The sequence below is a fragment of the Oryctolagus cuniculus genome, chromosome 11 (genome assembly GCF_964237555.1).
Source record: "Oryctolagus cuniculus chromosome 11, mOryCun1.1, whole genome shotgun sequence".
NCBI lineage: Eukaryota > Metazoa > Chordata > Mammalia > Lagomorpha > Leporidae > Oryctolagus > Oryctolagus cuniculus.
The window spans coordinates 55,230,726-55,256,060 of NC_091442.1; the positions used below are offsets into that span (position 1 = coordinate 55,230,726).

The following is a 25,335-nucleotide window of genomic DNA, read 5'->3' on the forward strand; positions in this document are numbered from 1 at the left end:
GCAAGCATGCCACGTAGCCACGCGTCTAAGTACAGTTTTCACCAAGCCGAACGTGAGTCACGTCGCTCTATACCGAGCGCAAGGGTTCACTCGGCTTGATTGAAACAGCGGTCGGGATCAAAGGCAGAAAGGGGAAACAGGTGTTGAGAGTGGCGGAGTTTTACAAAGTTTCACAAAGTTAGGTGTAGAAAGCTAACTTCCTCCCTGGCAAGCAGAACCTATGGTTTTAAAACGTAATTGTTTTATCAGACAAAAATAATTTGCTGTCGATCAATCACCCGCAGGTCAGCCCCTTGCTAATAGCATGTCAAAGTTATCCTCAGCGACTCGGGGGTGTTCGTAGCCCCCCTGTGAGCTAAAGTATCTTGGGAGGGTGTTTAGCCTGGAGGTTAAGCCAATCAAGTCCCAGCTCGGCATTTTCGGGGTTTGATAGCTGGCTCCAACTTCCTGCGAATGCACGCCCTGGAGGCTGCGGGGATGGCTCAGGTCACTGTAACCCTTGTGGGAGACCCAGGCTGAGTTCCCGGCTCCCATTTCAGCCTCTGCCCAGGCGTTACAGGCATCTGGGGGTACCCCGCAAAGAGGGAGCTGTCTCGGTCTCTCTCTGTTTCTCCAGTAACTAATAAACAAACAAACAAAAAGCTTTCAAAATAAATACACTTGTTTGTAAGTTACGAGGATAATGTTAAGTCAGCACCCGCTTATAAAGTGCTTACTGCACACAGTTACACACTGGACCCCTGACCCCTAAAATCCCACGGCTGTCATCTTTGAGGACAGCAGGCACAGAGCAGATAACAGCCCAGGTCCCACCACTGGAAAAAGGACAGAGGTCAAGATTGAGCCAGAGGCGGTGACTGCGGGGGCTCCCCAACATTCGGCCACCACCCCTCCCCCTCCACGCCCACCTTCCCTGCGGGAGAATTGAGCAGCCAACCTGGGGAGGGAGCAAAACTCTTCACCAAGTATCTTTTCTGTCCTTTTTATAAAAAAAAAAAAAAAAGAAAGAAACAGGATTATTTTAGAACAGTTTTAGATTTGCAGAAAAGCTGTGAAATAGTACGCAGAGCGCCCCCATACCCCGCAGCCAGCTTTCTCTGTTATTAATGCGGATATAGAACATTTGTTACAACTGGCAAGCCAGTACCCATGCCTCGCAATTAGGATTAACAAAGCTTGCACTGGGTTCAGATTTCCCTCGGTTTCTCCTGATGTCCTCTTTCCACATCCAGGCTACCTCATCCCCTCTCCTTGCAGAGCGTTGTGACTTTTTAAAATCATGCAATATCACGTTTTTTTTTTTTTAATTAAAAATAAATCTGGGTCGGTATGGTGGTGCAACGGGTTAAGCTGCCACTTGCGACACCCGCATCCGGAACTGGAGTGCTGGTTTCGGTCCCGGCTGCTCTGCCTCTGATCCAGCTCCCTGCTAATGCACCCAGGAAAGCAGCAGAGGATGGCCCAAGTGCTTGGGCCCCTGCCACCCACATGAGAGACCCAGATAGAGTTCCTGGCTCCTGGTTCTCATCTGGCCCAGCCCAACTATTGCAGCCATTTGGGAAGTGAACCAGTAGATGGAAGATTTCTCTCTCTCTCTCTCATGAAAATGACCACTAGGGTTAGATAACGTGGGATTTCTCTGCCGGGCTCTGACAGCAACCGAGCTGGGCCAGAACGGGCTCGGGGCTGGCCCTGCCTTCCCCACCTGTATTAGCCTGAACGAGGTGCTTCAGTTTCTCTTGCGTGAGCCTGAACATCTGTCCAATGGAGAGAGGTGGGGTTTTCGGAGGAACCCAGTAGACAGCTAAAAAGAAGGGTTCTGCAAACAGCCACCTGCTCCTGAGAGGCGTGGTCTTCAGGCAGGGCCCCTGCCCTACAGGGATCTCCCCTCCCCGCCCAGGGCTGTGAGCCCAGCACACCACGCCAGCCTGGGCACCATGTCACAGACAGCCCACAACGCCTGTGCTCCTGCTGGTGAGATGCCGTGGCCTGGGAGGCAGCCGTGACCTTGGACAAGGGGGATCACATTTCTGAGCCTCTCAGCAGTCACCTGGAGAACTGTGGGGGGAGGGATCTACTGTGGGGCTGCCGGCCCTGTGCCTGGGCTTGCTCACATCCTTCTCTTATTCTCTGCCTTCCAATGGTGCAATTAGGGAAACTGAGGCTGTGAACGTTGGGCCTAACGTTCAGCTGGTGAGCGGCAAAGTGGCACCAGGAGACCCCGGAGCCCGAGTTGCTTCCACCATAGCGTAAGGCCTCCGCCTACAATTCCCACCACGGAGCTGGGACCCGGAGGGGAGGGGGATCTGGGGTTCTCCCGCCTGGCTCTGTCCCAGCTTGGTTGGCGCTGGAGCAGGAAGCTGAGTGGACAGGAAGGCCTGGGCCAGCAGAGGGAGCCCCTCCTCCTTGGAGAAGACCTACCCTCCCAACCCTAGCCGTCCCCAGGGTAGCTGCAGACCCAGGCTATCCTTCAGGGCCATGCCAGCTCCCTCCCAGCCCCTAAGCCTTCAGAGGGGCCTGGGCGGGCTCCGCTGTGTTCTCACAGTCAGCCTCTCCTCTGCTCCCAGCCACCCCGGCTCTCCAGCTCCTGAGGCTTCCAGGCGGGGGCCCCATCCGCAGAGGCCGAGCAGCCCGTGATAGGACCCCTGGCCACAGGGAAGGCGCCTGCTGCAACATTCAGAATCTGGTAGACTCGGGTTTCAATCCTGGCTCTGCCTCTCCCAGCCTCTGCTCCTCACTGGTTACAACACAAGCTACTGGGGCGGCGGCAGAGGGGTGGTTGCTGGTACGGGGGAGTGGCTCTGTGGCAGAACAGGTAAAGCTGCCACCTGCAGTGCCGGCATCCCATAGGGGTGCCAGTTTGAGTCCCAGCTGCTCCACTTCTGATCCAGCTCCCTGCTAATGGCCTGGGAAAGCAGCAGAAGACGGCCCAAGTGCTTGGGCCCCTGCTACCCAGGTGGGAGACCTGGGTAGAGTTCCAGACTCCTGGCTTTGGCCTGGTCCAGTGCTGGCTGTTGTGACCATCTGGGGAGTCAACGTCTTGATGAAGAGTGAGCAGTGGTGAGGCCCACTCAGTAAGCGCAGCCTGTGTGCTACTGGGCTTGAAGCGGCAGCACGGAGAACATAACTGAGAGGCAGCTCCCTGGAGGAGGCGGGTGGGCATTCCCTGGGCTCCCCAGCCCACACTTGCTCATCTTGCACCTGCCACCCAGGCCCATTCCCAGCCTGCACCCCATCACCGCCAAGCGGACCCGGGGGTGCATGGGCCCAACCTCACCTGGTGCACAGGCCGGGCCTCCAGAGGGGATGCAGGGTTGGCCATCCTGAGCCATGCCAGGATGTCAGTGGGGCCCCACTGACTCCTGGGCCGGCAGCCACCATGTCTGTGTGTCACCCCAGCTCTGAGAATGGCCCAAACAGACTCACTGTGAAGACCCGAGTGCAGGTTCTGCCTTCGTCAGAAGCCCCCTCCTCCTCTTCTAGGAGCTCCCTGGCTCTGGGTGTGGCAGGAGTTCCTGGTGACTCTCGGCCATGCCCAGGGACCCTCCTGCTGGATCAGGAGACAAGGGAATTCATGTGTACGTGTACGTGTACGTGTGTGTGTGTGTGTGTGATGAGGCCAGGAGGTCAGGCGAGGGCTCACCCAGCTGAGCCCCCTCCCACCCACACTGGGGCGTCTGCACAGGGTCCCCTTCTCCGCCAGTCGTTTTTCCCATGGGGTTGAACCCCAACGTGTCTCCCGGCACACCAGGCCCAGGCCATCGCCCCCTGTCCGTTGCCCAGCCGGCCTCTCCAGGCCCCTTCCTCTGCCAGAATTCAGCTGCCATCTTGCTAGGGTTCACATAGAGGCTGAATACCAATAGTTGTTCAAATTATTAATTCATTTGTTTTCACTGATGCGCTTGAAAGAGGGACAGGCAGATCTTCCATCTGCTGGTTCACTCCCCCAAATGCCTGTACAGCCAGGGCTGGGCCAGGCTAAAACCAGGAGCCCAGGATGCCATCTCTGTCCCCCGTGTGGATGGCAGGGATCCAGGTACTGGAGCCATCACCTGCTGCCTCCCAGAGTGCGCATCAGTAGGAAGCGGGGATCAGCGCCCAAACCAGGCACTCTCACGCATGCGTGTCTCACCCTCTGTCCCACCCAGCGGCCCTGCAGAGGCATAGAGCTGCTCTCTCCACCTCTGGTTGTTCCCTGTGGAGAGGAGGACTGGCAGGTGCACCCCCGGCCTTGCCTCTTCCACCGTGGGGACACAGGCCATGAAGGTCACTGGCACTCACACTGCCCAGAGCACATAGAGGGCCACACCAGCGAGAACGCACACTCACACTCGGCCACAAGTACACACAAAACACACAGACAGACCGATGGTGCAAAAAAAATAAAGGCGGTGCCTCCCCTCCCCCACCTCCATCCCTACAGCCCAAGGGTCCAGGCCCCTCCTCTCTGCCTTGGGTGTTTTGCCTCCATTGCCTACACAGCCTATGTGTGTTAGGGGGATCAGAGTTTCAGGGTCCAGCAGACCACATGGAGGGGAGGGGGGAGCGGAGGGAGGCCCAAGCCCCGCCCTCTCGCCTGGGCATGCGCCTTAACTGCAAAGAGCTGTGGCCCCGCTGAGGCTGAAAGGGGAGAGGTGAGCAGTCCAGCCCGAATTCCTTCTTTGTGCCTCTTTACGAGACAAACCTGCCTCAGACGCCCCCGGACCCCCATCTGCTGTACCCACGCCCGGGCAAGGGGCAGAGACGCGCCCGAGGGCTCTCAGTCCCAGGCGCAGCGGGCCTGGGAGGGGCAGGGCCTGGGCACGGATGCTGGAGGGGGCGGGAGCGGGGCAGCGTCTGTGGCATTTCCCCTGCAGCTGGGAACAAAGGCGGATTCCTGAGTCCAGCGTGAGCAATCCGGTCCCACCCACCCGAGTGGCCCCGAGCTGAAGGAAATCCTCGCTGGCCTCTGGCCTTGCGCAGCCACTCGGCCACTCTCCCAAACAAGTTTTCTCCTAGGCAGCACCGGCACTCACTTTTAAGTCCCCGAGGCCCCCTCCTGTCCAAACGCCCAGGGCGCCCTGCTGGGGATGTTCACCGTAAACCCTCGGAATCACCTAGAAGCCTGCCAGGCCCCCACCCTCTCTGCCGGCCCGTCCTGCCCTCCCTCACCCAAGCTCAGACCCTGCCCCTCACTGGGTGAGGGAGCCTCCACGCCTCCTCTGCCCGCCCAGACGCCCAGCAAGGCCCTCAAGGAACGAGATCTTCACCTCTGCTAATTGATTCGTCTTCCCCACCCGCATCAGAATTGCAGCTCCAGGGATGCGCGGGCATGTGGCACTGAAGCTAAGTCACCAACTGGGACTCCCACATCTATGTCTGAGTGCCCGGTTCCAGTCCTGGCCACTCCGTTTCTGAGCCAGCCAGTTACTTGCTGGTGCGCACCCCTGGGAGCAACAGGTGTTGGCTCAAGTGCTTGGGCCCCTGCCACCCATGTGGGTGAGCTGGAGGAAGCTCCTGGCTCCTGGCTTCGGATCTGCGCAGCTCTGGCCGTCACAGGCAACTGGGGAGTAAACCAGCAGATGGAAGACCTCTCTCTCTCTGCCTCTCCTTCTCTCTGTGTAACTCTGACTTTCAAATAAATAAATCTTTAAAAATAATCTATTTTCTTGTAAACTCATAATAAGTATAGCACCCATGTATATGGCACCTACTGTATGCATTTACACACTGACCCTCCTCAAATCCTGATGATGTCATCTTTGAGGACATATAGGGAATTGTCCAGACAGATCCTCTGTCTGTCTGTCTCTACCTCTCAATTACATAAGATAAAGAGAATGCAGTTGGAGAAGAAACCCCCCGCCATGGGGACAGTAACTGAACCTCACAGCACAGGTGCTCCAAGCCCTGTCCCTTCTGCTGATTTCCTCTCCCCCAGCAGTGAGGCGGGGCTGGTGGGCATGGGTTCGAGGCTCTGGGAGACACGAGGGGCAGGCAATCCTGAGCTGCCAGGCTGGGACGGGGCCTCTGCAGACTCGAGACCTCACGCCCACCCAGCCCTCTGGCTTCGAATGGGCAGCGGCTCACCTCCAGACCCTCCTGCCAGATGCACCCTCTCCCCAGCCCCCCACAAGAGCGTCCACGCTCAGATGAGTCACCTTGAAGGTGCGGGCCTGGGTAGCGAGCGGATGATGCCGTCCAGAAGGGCCGGAGAGGAAGAGGAAGAGAGCTTGGCGGCTGGGCGGCTGGGAACCCAGCTGCCAGCTTCGTCCGGACGTGCTGGGAGGAGCGCCCCTTTCACCTGACTCACAGCGGCAGGGCCTGGGAAGATCGCAGATGGCTGGGAGGGGTCGTGGGGATCAGCCGGTGTGCGGGGGGAGACACTGAGCCCCATGCTGCCTTGTGCCCTGAGCCGAAGACTTTTAGAAAGTTCGTTCCTCTCCCTCTTCCTTCAGGTCAAGCCCACACTCCGGAAGACTCTGCCATGTGTGGAACAGATGGGATTTACTGGCCTCGGCCCACAACCCCCTTTATTCTTCCTGCACAACTCTCGCCCCTTGGGTACCCTGCACCACCGTGCTCCCGTCTCTTGGGTTTGAGTTATCTTTTCCATGTCTAACCTGAGTCTCTCATGCTGCAACTTCAGTGGAGCCAAGCCCAGCGCACCTCTGCTTATGCCCTCCCCTGTTTTTCCTGCCTCCTCTGCCTGGTGCAGAACTGGCTACCTAATTTGTGGGGGCCAGCGCAAGGTGGAGATGCTGAGCCCTTTGTTCAACGGGAAGAGTGGAGTGTCACCAAGCGTGGGGCCCTATGTGTGTGCATGGGTTGTACACCCATGGTCAAGGGTGAAGCTTGAACTTAGTGCCCATAACTTCTCCTAGGAGATCAAAGTGAGCGGCTGGTGCTGTGGCATAGCGGGTAAAGCCGCCACCTGCAGTGCCGGCGTCCCATATGGGTGCCAGTTCGAGTCCCAGCTGCTCCTCTTCCGATCCAGCTCCCTGCTGATGGCCTGGGAAGGCAGTGAAGATGGCCCAAGAGCTTGGGACCCTGCCACCCATATGGGAGACCCAGAGGGAGTTCCTGGCTCCTGGCTCCTGGCTTCCGCCTGGCCTCGGCCTAGCCATTGTGGCCACCTCGGGAGTGAACCAGCAGAAAGATCTCTCTCTCTCTTTCTGTCTCTCTCTCTCTGTCTCTCCCCTCTCTCTCTGCAACTCTGCCTCCCAAATAAATAATCTCTATAGGCCAAGGTGTCCATCCCCCTGCCGTCCCTGCAGGCTGCACGTCACATGCCTTCCAACAGTGGGAGTCTCTTCCAGGGCCACTCCACGCCCAGTTCCCACGCCCTCCAGGCCTCTGCTGCGGGCCGTGCTGAGAAATCCTCCGAGCATCTAAATTCTCATCTGAGTCCTTGGGGCCTGTTTCCTCTCATTCTGGCCCGGCTGAAAATGGCAAACAGCTGGTCCCTGGGAGCCGTCGGTTCTCGGAGACTTGGCCACGGTCCGTAATTTCTTCTCCCAGTTCTCTCTGGGCTGAGGCTCCAGTGCTGTCTCCAAATCTTTCCCCTCCTCTGATCCCTTCCCCCCCTACCCTCACATCCTCTGGGACCTTTGCAAGCCACCAGGCTCACCAGACAGCCCCCAGAGAGCTCCAGTCCAGGGCCAGAAGGCTCAGTGCTCTGAGGAGGAGAGGGAGACGCCAGCATGGATGACTGGCCCCCACTTACCACTGGGTCCTCTCTCCTGCTCCCCAGTGCCCAGCCGGTGTCCCCGTGCGCATCTCAGACTCAATGCCTCCCTGGGCGGGGGTGGGGAGGAAGAGCCTCCACTCCCTCCCCCTAGGATGGAGATCTGTGTGGTGGGGCGGATGGGGGGAGGGAGGAGAGGAGGTGTGAAAGATGGCCACAGGCCCCGCTCGCAGGCCTCCAGCTCATACAGTGCCCAAGCAGCCACTATAATCTGGGAGAGCAGATACCGTAATCCCATACTACTTCCTTATTGGCTGCAGGACACGGCTCAGTCCTGACACTGAAATTGGGGTGTGCCGGCCCTTCTGGGAATTCACTGAAGCAGCTGCGGGCTGGGCTCCGCAGGAGGAAGTGAGTGAGGTCAGCCACTGGCTGTCTGAGCCTCTGACCACTGTCTCCCCCAGCCTCTGTTCCCGGCAGTGGGTGGGGGTCCCTGCCCCTCCTGCAGAATCCCGGCTTCCCACCTCCTCCCCAGCTGCTTCATTCATGGATTTAATTAGCAAACTGCTCTGCACCAGCCCAGCCAGCCAGCATCTGCTATGTGCTAAAGTTAAGCTCCACTTCCTGCCATTCTCCCAGCCCCATGGGGCTGGCACTCTGCAGCACGCCCATTTAGCAGACTGGGAAGCTAAGGCCAGGAGCAATGTTGCTAGCCTGAGATCACACAGTTCTGCCTCCAGGATGTCACAAGCTGGAGCAACAGTAGAGGCGTGGGGGTGGGGGGTAGGAGGGGGGGCCTTGCCCCCTGGCCTGGAAGCCATCTGCACCCCTCCCCAGCTGCCTTGTCTCAGCAGGATTTCCAGGGAAGCACCCTCTGGCTCCATCTGATAGGATGGGGGCCTGCCTGGAGGAGGCAGGTCCATGGAAGCACTCAGCTCTCCCTGCATTCTGGACACCCTGGGGTAGAGAGCTGGGGTGCCCAGAGTGGCTCAGGCTACCCTCATCAGTGACCCAGAGTCACCCACCTGGGGCCTGCTTGTCCCTGGGCTGGGGCGAGTGGACACTGGGAGGGGCCCAAAGGAGGAGTCCCAAGCACTGGGGAGTCCCCAAGGGTGGAGCCAAAACGTCCAGACCCCATTTTCTGCCCTGCCAGGTAACTGACCCTCCTCCTTCTCCTCCTCCCCACCCCCCAGGCCCCTCAGCTGCTAGGAGCGGCCCCATCTCTGCTCTAGCCCCCACAGCTCTGGGCCAGGCGCCCTCAAGACCCCCCGCGGGCCAAGGCCCGCCCCGCTCAGGCAGGCGGATGTGGGAGACTGGGCTGGGGCTTCCCTGGGGAGTGAGGGGCGGCTGCGCTGGGGGTCCCAGCAGCCATGGAGGAGGGCGGGCCCTGCAGCCCCGCAAGGGGCCGGCGGGCTGCCTGGCGGAGAGCTGGGCAATAGGAAACGGTTTATTAGGAGGGAGTGGTGGAGCCGGGCCAGGCAGGAAGACGCTGGAATAAGAAACATTTTTGCTCCAGCCCCCTTCCCAGTCCTGAGAGGCCGCCGCGCCAGCCGCGCCGAGCAGAGCCCGAACCGATCCCAGCCCTGTCCAGGGCCGCGCCCGGACCCCGGCCGCCGTCCCGTTCTCGTCGTCGCGCGTCCGCGGCCGCCGTCGGGGAGGGGACGCGGCCCGCCGCGCCCCGCAGGCCCAGAGGTGAGTGGAGGTCGGCGGGCGGGCGGGACCGGGTGCGGACGGCCAGACCCCCGCCGCAGGGGGCCCTTCCTCTGGGCGGGTCAGCGAGGCCTCTGGGAGGTCCTGGCAGGGCCCGTGCTGGAGGGCAGGGTGGCCCTCACCGCTGTCTGCGCGGGTCTGCCGGTGACCCACCTGGGCCTGGGACGCGGGAAACTCTGCTGCCGCCAGCTGATGGGGGGGCCACTCCCAGAGCGCCTCTGTTCTACCCGCATCCGTGAATGGGTCTTTCTTGGCCCGCGGAGGCGCCATCACATGCCCCTCCGGGCCACCTGGGGGCCATGGGCCACTTCCAGTGCGGTGGAGTCCCCCTCGGAGCCCACCCGTCCCAGGCCCTCCCTGCTGGAGGGGTCTGCCACTGCGGAGACTCCATCCCGCAAAACCCACCTTGACCCTGCCTGGGCACCCTGGCCACGGCCTCCCATCGAGGACCCAGGCCGGAGGGACCCGTTTTCAGTCAGTCCCACCCCCTTTTCTGTTTGGGACAGCAGCTGGCACTCCATGTGTGGGTAAGGTCTCAGCTTTCTGACCCCACGCTGCCCTAGTTGTCCTCCAGCTCCTTGGATTGTTAGAAATAGCCAGCATTTATTGAGTACTTACTGTATACCCACTGAGATACGTTTTTTTCCCGTCTTGTAATGCTGGCCACAGATAACATAAGATGGGTGATTCTGACCATGCTACCTAAAAGACAACAAACACATACTCGGATAGCTGGTCTGCAGGTTCACTGGTGGTGTCAATGGGGTTTGGGTAGCATTCATTATGTGCTTACTGTATACTACTTAGTATTTTGCTGAAGTTTCACTACATCATCCCTATGAAATAAGTGCTAATATTATTCCCATTTTGCCTGCAAGGGGAAGCCTGGGCCTCAGAAGCTTGTGTCATTGGCCCCAGATCTCGTAGCTCTGAGTGGCAGAGGCAGGATTTGAACTCGAGTCCACATGACCCAGACCACGCCCGGCCACTACGCCAAACGGGAGTCGCCTCTAGCTGTGGTTTCAGGCACCAGGGTCGACTGCAGTCTGGAAACATTAGATGGAAACTTCTAGAAAGAAACAATTCATACGTTGTAAACCGTACACTGATCTGAATAGTGTAATGAAATGTTGCATTGTCCCACTCTGTCCCTCCTGGGACACGGGACACGAATCGTGTTTTAGTCCCGCGTGTCCAAGCCATGTACACTGTCCACCAGTGGTCACTTGTGGGCCGTCTTGGTTACCAGATCGGCTGTATGGCGGTGCTCCTGTTCAAGTAACCCGCATTTTACCCAGCAGTGCCGGAGCAATGATACTGGCAATTTGGATATGCCAAAGAGCGGCCTTTTGGTGCTACTTTTAAGTGAAAAGGTGGAATTAATACTTCGATTACCGTTGTTTTATTTTATTATTAGTTGTTACGGCTCATCTCTCAGTGTATGCATTTGTAAGTCAGACTTTATCAGGGGTGTGTCTGTATGGGAGAGAGGTAATGAGACAGGCTGGGGGGGGGGGTGTCCTGGAACCCTGTCCCCCGGGAGAAGGCGGGCTGCTGTGGCTCTGACATCCCGGCTTGGTCCGCTCCGGAGGGGCCGAGGGGATGATGCAGTGACCCCTGAGGGCAGCCTTATGTGAGCAGCTGAGTCCAGGCAAGACCCGCTGCAGGGCAGGGGCAGGCAGGACAGATGTGTTTGATGAAGCACTTCCGCAGCCTCAGGGCAGTCACAGCTGTGCTGAGCTGCTGCTGATACACCGCTGGGATCAGCCCCTTGGCTGCGCTGCAGGGAAAGACTGACAGGCACCTCCCAGGTACTCCCCTACTTTGCTTCTACCCACAGCAGAACAGATAATGTCAGTCTCGGTGTGTAAACAAACCCAAGTCCACCTGCTGATGAGGATGGCAGGGGCCAATGTGTCTGCCAAGGCTCGCGCCATCCGGTCTTTCCCCCGCCTAACTCAAGCGCTTGGAGGTATAGCAGCGACAGACTCAAGTGCCCGAGCCTCAGTTTCCCCACTGAGTGGCTGTGAGATTTAATGGAGATAAACCATTAAGGTTTAGCACTGGGGCCAGCGTTGTTGGTACAGCCAGCATCCTGCATACGTAGTGTCGGTTTGAGTCCCGGCTGCTCCACTCCCATCTGCTTCCTGCTAATGCGCCTGGGAAGACAGCAGAAGATGGCCCAAGTGCTGGGGCCCCAGCCTTCTATGTGGGGGACCTGGGTGGAGTTCCAGGCTCCTGGCTTTAGTCTGGCCCAGCCTTGGTTGCTGCAGCCATTTGTAGAGTGAGTCAACAACCTCTCTCTCTCTCTCCCCCCCACACACACCCCATTACTCTGCCTTTCAAATAAATAAATAAGTCTTTAAAGTTCAGGAATTAACACATAATTAGTACTCACAGGAGGCTAACCATTATTATTTCATAGGGTTAAGTTCATGTTTGCAGTGAGCGGAACAGCTGTGGTTTCTGGCCAGCAGCAGTGATGCTTCTATCAGCAGGACTGTTGTGCTAAGAAACAAAAGGCTCCCGCCCTGCTCCAGGAGTGCTGCTGCGGTCAGCTCGCAGGGCAGCTGGTCAGGGCTCAGCACGCTCCTGCACTCGACCTTCCGGGTCGCAGCTGGACGCATCACAGGCTTTCCTCCACCCCATTCCTGGGAGTAGACTGTAGTAGGACTGTGCAAGTGCTGGGGGCGTCCCTGCAAGGCAGCGGGTCCCTGCCCCACCCAAACCGCTGGCCTCAGGTTTAGCCGGGGTCACCCTTTCTCCCATGATGGGAAGATGGGGAGGTCCCTGGCTGGGAGTGAGAGTCCCCTCTCTGTGTGTCCCCGGGCACCAAGAAATGAAAGCCCAGGAACCTGTCTTAACGTTGTGGAGAACACATCTCTCATTCCCTGGGGGGGCAGGGGGGCGTTTTTAAAATGCAGGTTTCCTGCCGGTGCCAGAATCTGGAGTGAGAGCGAGACTGGAGCACCGCAGGGGATTCTGCTTCCAAGTAAAGGAGGTGAGAATGGACTGGGGTTGTCAGAGGAATGGCTGTCACTCCCTGCTGGCCTCATACCCCCTCTCCCTAGCTGCTTTCTGGGCAAGCCAGGGCTGCCAAGGAGTGCTTCCTGCCGGGATCCCCACCTGGGCTCGGGCCACCTCTCCATCAGCTGCCGGCCCCATTGCAGAGTGCTTGCCTGAGTCCTCACTGGCTGCCGGGCGGGGTAGGAGGGCCGAGGTCAGGCGGAGGCTGGGGGCACAGCTGCAGCAGCCCCGGGTTCCATTTCCTTCCCGAGCTCGGGCCTCTGGGGCAGAGGAAGCACCGGCAGGAAGGCCGGAGCTGCCACCAGGCAGAGAGGCCCATGAAGCCGCTCGCCCAGCCATCCTGCACTCCCAGCCTCAGCATCTCGGCTCCATCCTCAGAGCACGTGGCCTCATGCCCAGTCCTCACCAAGCCAGGCCAAAGGCCACCCCGCCTCCCTCGCGGTTGCCGCCCTACCTGGCCCCAGACCGACGCCAGCACACTCTGTACCCTTCAGGAAGTCCTGGGCGCCGTCTGACCACGATGCTTCTTGCTGTAGCCTGAGCCCCCGCTTTCTGTGTCTGACCCTTTGGGAGACGAAAAGCAGGGTTGCTTCTGAAGCAGTGGCCGGTGGGGGACAAGGGCTGGGGACTGTCCCAGACCAGAATTGCTCCTGGTAAACACTCTCTACCAACCGGCTGGAGCAGTTCGGCCAGCCCTGGCCAGCCACCGAAAGTCACGCATTGGGCGTTTAGGTGTGTTTCGCTTCCCTCGTGTCACTGGCCCTCCTACACCCTTTGCAGGACAGTTCCCGGGGACAGGAGGGGCCCAGGGAACAGAGCAGAGTTGGCACCAGACACTCCCGGGGTGGTGGAGCAGAGCAGAGAGGTTCCTTTTTGCCTGGCGTGAGCCAGCGCCAGACGGGGGCGCGGGGGTGGGTAGGGCAGCCACTACTGGGGCGAGAGAGAGAGTGGAAGGCGTGTGGGCGCCTGGAGCTCTTCCCAAGGGCCCTGTGACCCTGGACAAGTCTCCTGCCCTGTCTGAGCCTTACTCCCCACCCCCTCACACCTGCTCTACATCACGGGGCTGGATTCTGTGGTTTCCAAGGTGCGCTCCTAGAACTCCGTCTCCAGACCCCACACTGGCTGCCGGCTGCCCCGATTCCCTGCCCTGCGTGACTCCTTGCCTATTCTATCCAGACCCCAATCTAAACAATCTTGATTCCTGTTCCCCGGCGTGGCGGGACCCTGAATAGCAGGAAGTGAAGCCAGGAGTCTGTTTATGTTCCAGGCAGCCAGGGCTGGGGGGCTGGAGGTGGACCGGGGCACTGGGAAAAGGGTGGGCAGGGGTGAAAGCCGGGAGAGGGGTGGGCGAGGGGCAGAGGATGAGGGGCGGCTGCTGTGCCTTCTACACCAGCCCAGCTCTCAGCAGCTGGGGACTGGAGCCAGGGTTCCCCTAAGCTCTCAGTGACTGAAACATGGGCTCTCCACCCTTCACCCCTAACAGGATGGTTTCCATGGGGAAGTGAGCCAGAACTTCCCCTGTAGGCCCCGCCCCCAAGCAGACACAGGGAGTAGGGAGGTGGCCTCCGTGCCTTCCCCCCAAAAATACACCCAGTGATTTCCTCTGGCTGGGAGGGAACCGTAGTCCGCAGCTGTCACATTTTGCCAGTCTCCCTGTCTCTCTCCTGTCCCAGCGACCATGGCCTTGAACCCCCCCAGGAGCGGTTTTCTGATGCTGCTGATGACCTTGGGCCTCACCCAGGGTGAGTGTCTGGGGAGCAGGCAGGGAACGGGGGCCCTGCGTGGCTCAGCTGCTGCTCAGGCTGAACTTGAAAGGCTGGGAAGGAGTGAGGCACCGGGAACCTGGGCTGGAGGGAGAAGACAGTGGGGCTCAGGCCAAGCTCTCTGCCCTGGTCTTCCTCTGTCCTTGATCGCAGTCTGGGGTGCAGGGGGTGGGGGCGTCTCCCAGGCCGGGAGAGCCTCAGAGCTGGGGCTGAGGGCCTGGAACTGGGAGGGGAGATTGGGATCTCGGAGGCTCCGAGGATGGAGGTCAGGCCCCAAGGTCCCGAGCTTGTTTGAGGGGTTGGACGATGGGACAGAAATGGTGGCTGAGCCTCTCGTGTGTCTCCCAGGTGACCCTGGGCGGCCCTTGCGAGGCCCGCTGCTGACCTGCACGTGTGAGAACCCCCACTGCAGGGGGCCCACGTGCCAGGGGGCCTGGTGCACAGTCGTGCTGGTACGGGAGGAGGGCAGACGCCCCCAGGAGCACCGCGGCTGCGGGAGCCTGCACCCGGAGCTCTGCAGGGGGCGCCCCACCGACTTCGTCAGCCACTACTGCTGCTACAGCCCCCACTGCAACCACAACGTGTCCCTGGTGCTCGAGGGTAGGTCTGTGGGGCCCCCTGTCTCTGCCCCTGCCCTGCTTTCCTCCCGGGCTCTGGCCAGGGAGGGGTGGAGGCGGGGCAGAGAGGGCTACCGCAGGCGGGGGGGGGGGGGCGGGGGGGGAAGCTGGGCCTCAATGTCCCCCTCTCCCAGCCACCCAAACCCCTCCGGAGCACCCAGCCAACGGCCAGTTGCCTCTGATCCTGGGCCCTGTGATGGCCTTGCTGGTCCTGCTGGCTCTGGGTGCCCTGGGCCTGTGGCGCGTGCGGCGGAGGCAGGAGAAGCAGCGGGGCCTGTACAGCGACCTGGGCGAGTCCAGCCTCATCCTGAAGGCATCCGAGCAAGGGGACAGCATGCTGGGGGTATGGGCATGGGGGGGTGGGGGGCGGGGAGGACGCTGGGACCCGGGGTGGGGGGCGGGCAATGACCCCCAGAGAAGGGGGCTGCTGCTGGGGGTGGGTGGCCCCTCAGTGGCCCCTCGGTGCCCCCAGGACCTTGTGGACAGCAACTGCACCACGGGCAGCGGCTCTGGGCTCCCCTTCCTGGTGCAGAGGACAGTGGCACGGCAGGTGGCCCTGGTGGAGTGTGTGGGTGAGTTGGGAGAGGGCTTCCATGAGCCTGGAGGGGTGAGGCCCCGGGCAGGCAGGGTGGGGCCGGGCCTGGGTCAGGTTGGGATTGTGCTGGGCAGGGGAGTGGCTTGGAGAGGGGCAGGACCTGGTGCTTCTGTGGGTGCAGGGGTGGAACGAGAGGCAGCTAGGGGTGGCCCGCAGCCGGGACTGGATGTGGATGTAGGGCAGCGGGGATGTCAGCAGTGCAGCAGCCAAGCTGAGGGGCTCTAGGTGCTCGGGGTGTGAACCTCGTCCTCTCCTCTGGCTGCCGCGTCAGGGAAGGGCCGCTACGGAGAGGTGTGGCGGGGCTTGTGGCACGGTGAGAGTGTGGCCGTGAAGATCTTCTCCTCGAGGGACGAGCAGTCCTGGTTCCGGGAGACGGAGATCTACAACACGGTGCTGCTGAGACACGACAACATCCTAGGCAAGGGAGACCGTCGGCCCCTGCACCTGCCCACCCTCACCCAGCCCCCAGCCCCCTTCAGCTCCCACCTCCACCCCAGCCCCTGCTTTGCCCTGACCCTACCCATGCCCTGTCCTGGCCCCCCCGACCTTGATCTTGACACCCCTCGACCTTGACCTCCCCCTCAACCTTGACCCCCACACAGGCTTCATTGCCTCGGACATGACCTCCCGCAACTCGAGCACGCAGCTGTGGCTCATCACGCACTACCACGAGCACGGCTCGCTCTACGACTTCCTACAGAGGCAGACGCTGGAGCCCCAGCTGGCCCTGAGGCTGGCGGTGTCCGCGGCCTGCGGCCTGGCGCACCTGCACGTGGAGATCTTCGGCACGCAGGGCAAACCGGCCATCGCCCACCGCGACCTCAAGAGCCGCAATGTGTTGGTTAAGAGCAACTTGCAGTGCTGCATCGCGGACCTGGGTGAGCAGTCGGGGCTGGGGCTGGGGCTCCGGTTCTCATCTTGCTCCATTCCCAGCCTCGGGGCTCTGCTCCGGGAAGTGGGCACAATAGAGCCTCAGATGATAAACTGTGGCGGCTGCTTCCCTGTGTCCAGACCCAGCTCAGGGTGGGCATCCATTTGCCTGCCCGTCGACACGTCACTGTGTCTCTCCCACCCAAATATGGCCTGCAGCCCTGGACCCCTCAACTCCAGGGACCATGTGGGCCCCGTGAGTGACAGGCCTGGTACCTGCAGGTCTGGCTGTGATGCACTCCCAGGGTAGTGATTACCTGGACATCGGCCACAACCCCAGGGTGGGCACCAAGCGGTACATGGCGCCCGAGGTGCTGGAGGAGAAGATACGCACCGACTGCTTCGAGTCCTACAAGTGGACGGACGTCTGGGCCTTTGGCTTGGTGCTGTGGGAGATCGCCCGGCGGACCATTGTCAATGGTGAGGGCCCACCTGGCACAGCGTCAGGGGAGGGTGGCGGGCAGGTGCAGCCGGGGGCGCCCTCCTGGTGTCACCTCAGTGCCGCTCAGACAGTGAGGTCCGGCGGAGCCTGAGTCTGTGATTCCGGCTCTAAAATCCCGGGTGTGTGATAATAACAGAAATATGAATAGCAGGCTAACATTTATGGAGCTTAAATAGCACCAGATGCCTTGCTATAAGTGCTACAGGTATCAGCGTGTCTTACTCCTCCTGTATTGGCAGGGAGGTGGTTACGGCTTCGTGGTTAAGAGCGTGGGCTTGGAAGCACACTGCCTGGGTCCTGAGTGTGCTGTGACGGACGGTGGGCAGGCAACTTAGCCTGTCTGTGTTTCACTTTCCTCACTCGGGAAATGAGACTTAAAAGCAGCTTCTGGTTTTTGAGGTAATCCAAGTACTCAGAGCAGTACTCAGGCAAATATCCATGGTCATTATTGCTGTAACAGGATAAGTGCTGGACATAGTATTATGCCCATTTGATGGATGAGCAGACTGAGGAACACAATTACAGCTGGCTCCAGACAGCAGCAGCGTCTGAGAATAGGCAGTCTGACCCTGGGGCCAGCACTTTTTTTTTTTAAGGTTTATTTATTTATCTGAAAGGCAGAGTTACAGAGAGAGAGAGAATCTTCCCCCTGCTGGTTCACTCCCCAAATGTCTGCAATGACCAGGGCTGGGCCAGGCTGAAGCCAGGAGCCTGGAGCTTCTTCTGGGTCTCCCACGTAGGTGCAGGGGCCCAAGCACTTGAGCCATCCTCCACTGCTTTCCCAGGAGCATTAGCAGGGAGCTGGATTGGAAGTGGAGCAGCCAGGATTTGAACCAGCGCCCATATGGGATGCCGACACTGCAGGTGGCAGCTCTACCCGCTACGCCACAGCACCAGGGGCCAGTGCTCTTCATCACTGCGTCTCTGTGCCTCTCTGGCCCTTTGCTCATCCACAGGAACGCAGGCTGTTACGGTGCCTGCTCCGCCTGCTTCCTGCTGCCTCTTGGTTCCTGTGGGTCGCTGCAGGGCCTCTCGATCTGTCGGGTGTGGGAGCAGGTACAGGACCTGCCCTGGTGAATCCTATGCTCGGTGCCTGCCCGCCTGTGGACTGGACGGGGGACGGGGGTCGTCTGGGGCTGGTGCATCCAAGGTGAAGGCTGTGGGCGGCCTGGCAGACTGGGGACGATCCTAAGGACACAAGAGGAGCCCTGTACTGGCCCACATCTGCCCATGCTGGCCACCAGCCCCTCCTGGAGACCCTGATTCGGGGGCTCAGTTCCTCCGGACTCGGGGCACGACCTGACCAGCGTGGGCTGTGGTCAGCAGGAGGGAGCACCTGCAAGAAGCCAAGCCCCGCCTCCCCTCCCCTCCCCTCCCCCCCAGCAGGCTGCAGGCAGGAGGGGAGGGCTGGGTCGGAGGCTGTGTGCAGGCTCTGGGCTGGCAGGGAAGAGCTGTCAGCAGCGCATTATAAACACTGTAATCTGGTGTCAGCCCCGGCTCTGATTAAAGGCTCATTAGACACGCTCAGGCCTCCGGGCAGCACTGATTAGGGCTGGGGCTGCAAGGGGCCGGCCTGGAAGCCAGCCACGGGGGTGAGCAGCTGGCCAAGGCCCTCCTGTGGTTGTGGCCTGCGTGGCCCCAGGGCCCCCAGCCTCAGGCTGGGAAGCGAGACGGGTTGGGGCATGGGCACCATGGTCAGAAAACTGTCACCGAGGACCGCACACTGGGGGTGACATGGGAAGGGGTGCTGCCGGCTGCGTGGCTCAGCGGAGGGCGTGCCGGCCCTGGGGCTGGGGGATGCTCTTTGGACCTATCAGCATGTGACACGGCTGTTAAGTGGCCACTTGGGACACCCACGTCCCATATTGGGGTGCTTGGGTTTGAGTCCCAGCCCCACTCGCAAACCCAGCCTCCTGCTAGCGTGTGCCTTGAGAGACAGCAGCAGTGACTCAAGTGGTCGGGTCCCTGCCATCCACACAGGAGGCCTGGATGGGCTTCTGGGCTCCTGGCTTCAGCCCAGCCCAGCCCCAGTGGCTGCAGGCATCCAACCAGCGGATAGAAACTCTGACTCTCAAAAAACATTTTTTGTTAATTTTTGTGCTTGATCCAGTCCTCATCCAGCAGTCCACCAGCCGGGAGAGGGGAGCGGTCAGGAGCATGGGCACTGGTGTCGGACTCTGGCTGTGTCTGTTACCCCTGTTCATCTTAGGTTGCTCAACTGCCTCGGTCTTACTTTTTTGGTGTGTCAGATGGAGCTGATAGTGTGATATTGACCGTGCGAGGATTTAACGGAGAGCACCCAGGACAGGGCCAGGCACCCAGGAAGCGCTCAGTAAACAACACCAGGTGCTATTAGGATCAGGCACTTGTGGTGGTCCAGGTCTGCAGGCAGGGCCTGGGGCCTGTGTAGCTGTGGAAAGACTGGAGGGGCCGGTGTTGGGGCCCAGTGGCTTAAGCTGGCCACCTCTCACGCCAGCATCTTGTACGGGCAATGAATGGTTCAAGTCCCGGCTGCTCCACTTCTGATGCAGCTCCCTACTACTATACCTGGTTTTTTTTTTTTTTTTTTGGACAGGCAGAGTGGACAGTGAGAGAGAGAGACAGAGAGAGAAAGGTCTTCCTTTTGCCGTTGGATCACCCTCCAATGGCCGCCGCTGCAGCCGGCGCACCGCGCTGATCCGATGGCAGGAGCCAGGATCCAGGTGCTTTTTTTCCTGGTCTCCCATGGGGTGCAGGGCCCAAGCACCTGGGCCATCCTCCACTGCACTCCCGGGCCACAGCAGAGGGCTGGCCTGGAAGAGGGGCAACCGGGACAGAATCCGGCGCCCCAACCGGGACTAGAACCCGGTGTGCCGGCGCCGCAAGGTGGAGGATTAGCCTATTGAGCCACGGCGCCGGCTCCTACTACTATACCTGGGAAAGCAGCGGAGGATGGCCTAAGCAATTGGGCTCCTGCTGCCTACATGGCAGCCTTGGATGGAGTTCCAGTCCTGGCCGTTGTGGCCATTTGGGGAGTGAACCAGTAGATGGAAGAGTCTCTCTCTCTCTCTCTCTTAAAGATTTATTTATTTGAAAGGCAGAGTTACAGAGAGGCAGAAAGAGAGGTCTTCCATCCACTGGTTCACTCCCTAGATGGCCACAACGGCTGGAGCTGCACTGATCCAGAACCAGGAGCCAGGAGCTTCTTCTGGTACAGGGGCCCAAGGACTTGGGCCATCTTCCACTGCTTTCCCAGGCCTTAGCAGAGAGCTGGATCAGAAGTGGAACAGCCAGGTCTCGAGCTGGTGCCCATATGGGATCCCAGCACTGCAGGCAGTGGCTTTACCCGCTACACCATAGCCCCAGCCTGTCTCCCTCCCCCCTCCCCTCCCTCCCCTCCTCCTCTGGCTCTGTACCTCTGCCTTTCAAATACATATTTTTCTTTTTTTAAAGACCAGACCAAGATCTGGCCTAGGAAGCTGATGAGAGTCTTTTGACTTTGCCGCCACTCCATTGTGTACCCTAGGGCTCAGTATCAGTTTCTTCACCTGTGAAATGGGGGTCACGGCAGTTGCCACCTCGTTGGGCTGCTGTGAGGACTAAGGATAACGACGGGAAGGCACCTGCGATGCCTGGCATACGGGAAGTGCAAAATGAACAGCAGGATGTATATCAGTTAATACACCTGTTATGGTCTCCGCACGGGGTGGACGGTGGGTGAAGCAGCCCATTGGGCCTCCTTGGGGTCCCGAGTGATGGCCCTGCCCACCCTCCGCCCCACAGGCATCGTGGAGGACTACCGGCCGCCGTTCTACGACGTGGTGCCCAATGACCCCAGCTTCGAGGACATGAAGAAGGTGGTGTGTGTGGACCAGCAGACTCCCACCATCCCCAACCGCCTGGCTGCAGACCCGGTGAGGCCTCTGCTGGGGTCGGGAGGGCAAGGGCTGGTGTGTGTGGGGGGTCCAGGTCCCAGGGACTTTGCGTCTGAGGTCTGCGTTCCCCTTGGATGTCTCCTGCGTGTCTCAGATGGAGAGGGAGCACCTCCCCGGAGGCACCGCCCCCTCCCCCGGCCCTCGGGTTACCCTGAGATTTCCAGAAACTCAGAGGCTCTTGGCCCCATCTCCTGCCAGGGAATTTTGGTTGTTGTTTGCTTTTGTTTTTTCTCCAAACATCGCACATGCTTACATGAAGACACACACGCATGTATATAAACACAGACAGGCGTGCATATGCTCCTGAGCCGACACTCAGAGCCACACACAGACAGGCACAGATCCGCCCCCTGCAGTGGGCACCCTCCCGGGGGGGGGGGGACAAAACAGGCGTCTGCTCGCTTGCTCTGTAACCCTGTCACCTCTCACAGTGCCCCATGCACATTTACTGAGAAAATGAATGTATACATGTGTGTCCTTACATGGAACAGGCGTGGGTACGTGTCTGCACAACACACGTCCCCACAAAAAGCCACGTGTGTGCTCCTTTGCACACGCACATGCTCTCAGGCAGCACAGGGGGCGCGGCTGGCATGTCCTAACACCGCTGAGCTTCCTGGGATGGTTCCAGCCCTGGACACAAGCATTTTGGGGCACTGCCTGCCACCCATGCTGCCACCGTTCGCTGGGCCCCGTGTGGCTGGAGGCTTTGGCCCTGCTCTGGGGATCAGGCTGCACATGGGCTGCAGGGCCTGCGCTGCCTACCCCGCGGGTGTTGGCCGAGGTGGGAGGTGGGGTAAGGGGCTCCTTCCACCCTCACCGGGGGAGGGAGGGGTGCTGCTGCAGATCTGAGCCCCTCTCTCTGTCTTCCACGTTTTCTCTCTCTCTCCTCATCCTTACCTGGCTCCCGCTACCCTCCCTGCTCCCACGCCCCCCTCTCCCTGTCCTCTGCCTCCCCCCTGCCCCCAGGTGCTGTCAGGAGTGGTACAGATGATGCGAGAGTGCTGGTACCCCAACCCCTCGGCCCGCCTCACCGCGCTGCGCATCAAGAAAACCCTGCAGAAGCTCAGCAACAGCCTGGAGAAGCCAAAAGCGATCCACTAGACTGGGGGCGGGCGCCCGTCTCCCCTCTGCCTGCAGGCGTGGGGCCGGGAGGCCGTGGATGGTGGCCCAACTGACTGGGTACAGGTGGCGTTGAGAGTGAGAGCCGGGGAGGGGCTCCCCTCTCTGTGGGGCAGCTGCGCTCCGCCCAGCTCGGGCCCCCAGCCCATCCAGCCAAAATTACAGCCGGGCTGAAACCCGATGCCCCGCCGTCTGGCCTGCTCTAAGCAGCCGGCTCCCTGACGCCAGGCTACAAAGACGCCAGGCTCCCTTCCTACCCCCGTGCCAGTGGGGGGTACCCCCTACCCCTCCCAAAGGACCGGAGCCAGGCGGCCAGGCCTGCGCTTGTGGACCCCCTGCCCTTCCCACCCCAGCCACCACAGTGGCACAGGGGCCCTGTCCAGCTATCAGCAGACACGCGCTCCTGCCAGAGCCCAGACTCTGGCACAAGCCCCAGATACCCAGAGCCCGTGCGTTTGTCTCCGTGGGTTTTGAGCTCAGCTCCGGGCTCTCTGTCTCCCAGACAAGACCCTGGCTAGGCGAGAACGCCGGCTCTCCCAGGCAGCCGGGGCCAGTGCCCTACCCCGCCTACTCCCCACCATCCCATCCACGGTGACTTCTTAGGGCATTCAAAACTCCAGGGGTCCTGTTGAGGCAGTGGGAGAGTCCTAGGCCAGTGGACAGGCATGGGTCAAAGGGGGGAGGCCCACAGCACTTGCAGGGGAACCAAGAGGACACCAGGGCCCACTCTGGCGGAGAGGCTGAGCTGGAGTCCGGGGCCCAGGTCTCGTCCTGGCCGCTTGCTCCACTGATTTTCTTTGAAATGTCGGTCTGTGTCTGAGTGGACGGTCATCAGTGTCATGTGCACCTTCGGCCCCAGTTCCTGGCTGTTGGGCCTCAAGACGGGGGAGGGGGGGAGTTTGCAAAGGACTTTATTCCAGAAGTGTCTGCTGTGCCTCCTGGTCTAACTCTGCAAGCTGCAGAACCAGCCCCCACCCTCTTCTCCTTGGTCTTCTGGGCCACAGGGCTAGGGGTGAGGCCTCTGGGACTTCCAAGGCTCAAAAGAAATTTTTTTTTTTTTGACAGGCAGAGTGGACAGTGAGAGAGAGAGACAGAGAGAAAGGTCTTCCTTTGCCGTTGGTTCACCCTCCAATGGCCGCCGCGGCCGGCGCGCTGCGGCCGGCGCACCGCGCTGATCCGATGGCAGGAGCCAGGAGCCAGGTGCTTTTCCTGGTCTCCCATGGGGTGCAGGGCCCAAGCACCTGGGCCATCCTCCACTGCACTCCCTGGCCACAGCAGAGGGCTGGCCTGGAAGAGGGGCAACCGGGACAGAATCCGGCGCCCTGACCGGGACTAGAACCCGGTGTGCCGGCGCCGCTAGGCGGAGGATTAGCCTAGTGAGCCGCGGCGCCGGCCTCAAAAGAAATTTGACTCCAGCTTTTTTACACCAAGTACCTACTTCCTATGGACCAGGGCCCAGGCCCCAGAGGGTATATGTCTTGGGAGAACTCAGTGGAAAATGGCAAGGCGTTATATCCATGTACTGAGCAGGTGGATGGGCTGGGAGGAGGTGGAGCTTGTGAAAGTGTAAGGGGTGGGGGTGGGGCTCAGGCTGGGGACAAGGGCAGCCCGGGGCTTGGGAACACCTAGCCTGACAGCGAGCAACTCTTGGTAGGGTGGGGGCAAAGACGGCTTCCCCTCTCCCCGCTCCATACACTCAGGCCAGCTTTGCACTTTCCCACGCCTGGCTCCGGGCATTGTGCAAGGCCAGAGGGGAACCAGGAAGTGAGACTGGGCGAAAGCAGGCGGTGGAGTTGGGCTGGCTGCGTTCTCAGAGCACTCCTGCAGGGCCTCCCGCCCCCGGGGGGACCCGCCCAGGCCAGCAATCCGGCTCCCTCCAGAAGGAATTGGGGGCCAAACTCCCCTTGAGACGCCACAGCCAGAGACTGAAGGCAGCAGCTCTCCCAAACCGGAAAATCCCGAAGAGGAGGCGTGAGGCAGGAGGAGGAGTGACAGCGAGGTGGGGAGAAGCAGCAGCGGCTTGGCGCCCGGCCTGCACGAAGGGTGGACATCCCTCCTTACCTGGGGATACCGTATGTGGCAGCATCTACCACGCGCCCAGCACCTAGTAGGTCCTCAATAAACCGTGGTTGAATCCTCAGCTCCTCCCAGGCGTGGGCCTCCGCTGCAGCCCCGGCTCGGGTCCCCTGGGCCGCCCCCGCGCCCCCCCACGGCTCCGCTCCGACCCTGCAGGGAGCAGCCAGCTCGCCCCGGCGCCCTCTGCTGGCCGCCTGCCTGCCTGGCGGGGTCGGCGGGCCTTTCCCGGCAGGGTGGGGACAGACGGCCCCGCCGACCGTGCGTGCGCAGGAGCTGTGCCCCCACGAAAGCCACACCTAGCGAGAGCTGTCTGAGTCGGTGTGCGGGCGGCCGGGGCCGGTCCTCCGCAATTGCTTCCTCCAGTGGAGTCTCCCACCTTGTCCAGAGTCGGTCCCCACCCCCGCAGTGGGAAGATTCCCCCGCCTTGGGCACCCTCCTTGGCGTCTGCTCTCAGAAAGCCCCTTGCCACCCGTCCTCTACCCCGGAGGCTGGGGGCGGGGACATGCCGAGACGTGTGGGTATTGAAAGCCCTGGGAGGAGCCCTTGCACGGGGCCTGCCCAGCCCGGAAATTCTGCGTTTATATTAGATGCGCGCTCCTAGGGGAACCCCGGGAGGGGGCCCCAAGCCCTTTTATCCGGACGCCTGGCCTGCTCGCTGCAGCCTGCCAGTCTGGTGTGGGTCTGCGGCCTCCCACACTGGGTGCTTGGGGTCCTGCACAACCGACACCCCTCCGCCTAGGACCGGGGTTTAGGGATGTTAACAGGGGCGCCCCCTAGCATCCCACAAAGGTAGTCTCCCTCCTGCACCTGCACCTGCACCTGCCAGACACGGGCCCCTCATACTCAGCCTGGTGTCCACGCTGTGGGTGGAGAGTGGGGAGGGGGTGGTGAGAAAACTGCCAAGAGGGGAGGTCCCAGCACACTACGCGGGAGGGGTTAGAGGAATCCTGGGCAGGCCTCCATGTCCTGTGGTACAGCCTCGGAACCTCGTTGCTTTGGAAGACTACCCACTGCACCCTATGCTTTGCTCTGATTCCCTGGGGGACCCTAAGCTCCAATAAGGCTCTAGTCTCCCCGCTTCTACAAGGAAGGGGTCTGGGGGGGTGTTATGCTGGAGAGGGGTGAAGATAACCCAGGGGCAGGAGCCCCTTCCCCCGCCAAGGCCTCTGTAGCCCACCCCCCAACAACCCTGGAGGAAGATGGCTTGCTTTCTCCATATCCACACTGATATTGCAATTGGCCGCCAAAGACATGGCAAAGGCCTCTTGCCCAGATGCCAGGCCCCGGGGTGCACGTCCTGAGCCCAGTCTCCTGGGGCTGGCTGTGCCACCGTCAAGCTGGGTGGGCGACTCTGGGAACACGCTGTTTCCACCGGGGCCACATTGGGTTCGCTAGAAATAGACAGAGGGCTTCTTGACTTTGCATATGATTTGCATAATGTCATAGACACAGTCTATTTTCAGGCAGTTTTCA

The 25,335-nt window shown here is 60.6% G+C and overlaps 2 protein-coding genes and 1 long non-coding RNA gene across 7 annotated transcripts; 1 reads left to right on the forward strand and 2 right to left on the reverse strand.

Moving 5' to 3' along the window:
- Nucleotides 1-162: 162 nt before the first annotated feature.
- Nucleotides 163-23,987, reverse strand: LOC138844350 (uncharacterized). 2 transcript variants are annotated; one of them, XR_011380052.1, is made up of 4 exons: nucleotides 23,848-23,987; nucleotides 9,995-17,938; nucleotides 6,141-7,829; nucleotides 163-3,547 (listed from the first exon to the last, which is right to left on the reverse strand). It is a non-coding gene; the product is annotated as an uncharacterized lncRNA (long non-coding RNA). The 2 variants fall into 2 exon arrangements; XR_011380051.1 differs by having other exon boundaries at nucleotides 163-7,829.
- LOC127491013 (translation initiation factor IF-2) lies at nucleotides 7,836-14,520 on the reverse strand. Of its 2 annotated transcripts, XM_051845509.2 has the most exons (3): nucleotides 13,076-14,520; nucleotides 12,858-12,967; nucleotides 7,836-10,078 (listed from the first exon to the last, which is right to left on the reverse strand). In XM_051845509.2, exon 3 carries the CDS (start codon nucleotides 9,644-9,646, stop codon nucleotides 8,684-8,686), a length of 963 nt encoding a protein of 320 aa, XP_051701469.1. In that variant the 5' UTR covers nucleotides 9,647-10,078; nucleotides 12,858-12,967; nucleotides 13,076-14,520; the 3' UTR covers nucleotides 7,836-8,683. The 2 variants fall into 2 exon arrangements, with proteins under 2 accessions (XP_051701469.1, XP_069908366.1); XM_070052265.1 differs by lacking the exon at nucleotides 13,076-14,520 and having other exon boundaries at nucleotides 7,836-11,535; nucleotides 12,858-12,960.
- ACVRL1 (activin A receptor like type 1) lies at nucleotides 9,219-23,926 on the forward strand. 3 transcript variants are annotated; one of them, XM_070052260.1, is made up of 11 exons: nucleotides 9,219-9,358; nucleotides 12,280-12,377; nucleotides 14,052-14,145; nucleotides 14,515-14,766; nucleotides 14,918-15,126; nucleotides 15,256-15,355; nucleotides 15,650-15,796; nucleotides 15,981-16,256; nucleotides 16,531-16,728; nucleotides 20,513-20,643; nucleotides 21,634-23,926. In XM_070052260.1, exons 3-11 carry the CDS (start codon nucleotides 14,082-14,084, stop codon nucleotides 21,766-21,768), a joined length of 1,512 nt encoding a protein of 503 aa, XP_069908361.1. In that variant the 5' UTR covers nucleotides 9,219-9,358; nucleotides 12,280-12,377; nucleotides 14,052-14,081; the 3' UTR covers nucleotides 21,769-23,926. The 3 variants fall into 3 exon arrangements, with proteins under 3 accessions (XP_069908361.1, XP_051701463.1, XP_051701464.1); XM_051845503.2 differs by having other exon boundaries at nucleotides 9,225-9,358; nucleotides 14,077-14,145; XM_051845504.2 differs by lacking the exons at nucleotides 9,219-9,358; nucleotides 12,280-12,377 and adding an exon at nucleotides 13,003-13,135 and having other exon boundaries at nucleotides 14,077-14,145.
- Nucleotides 23,988-25,335: the final 1,348 nt, after the last annotated feature.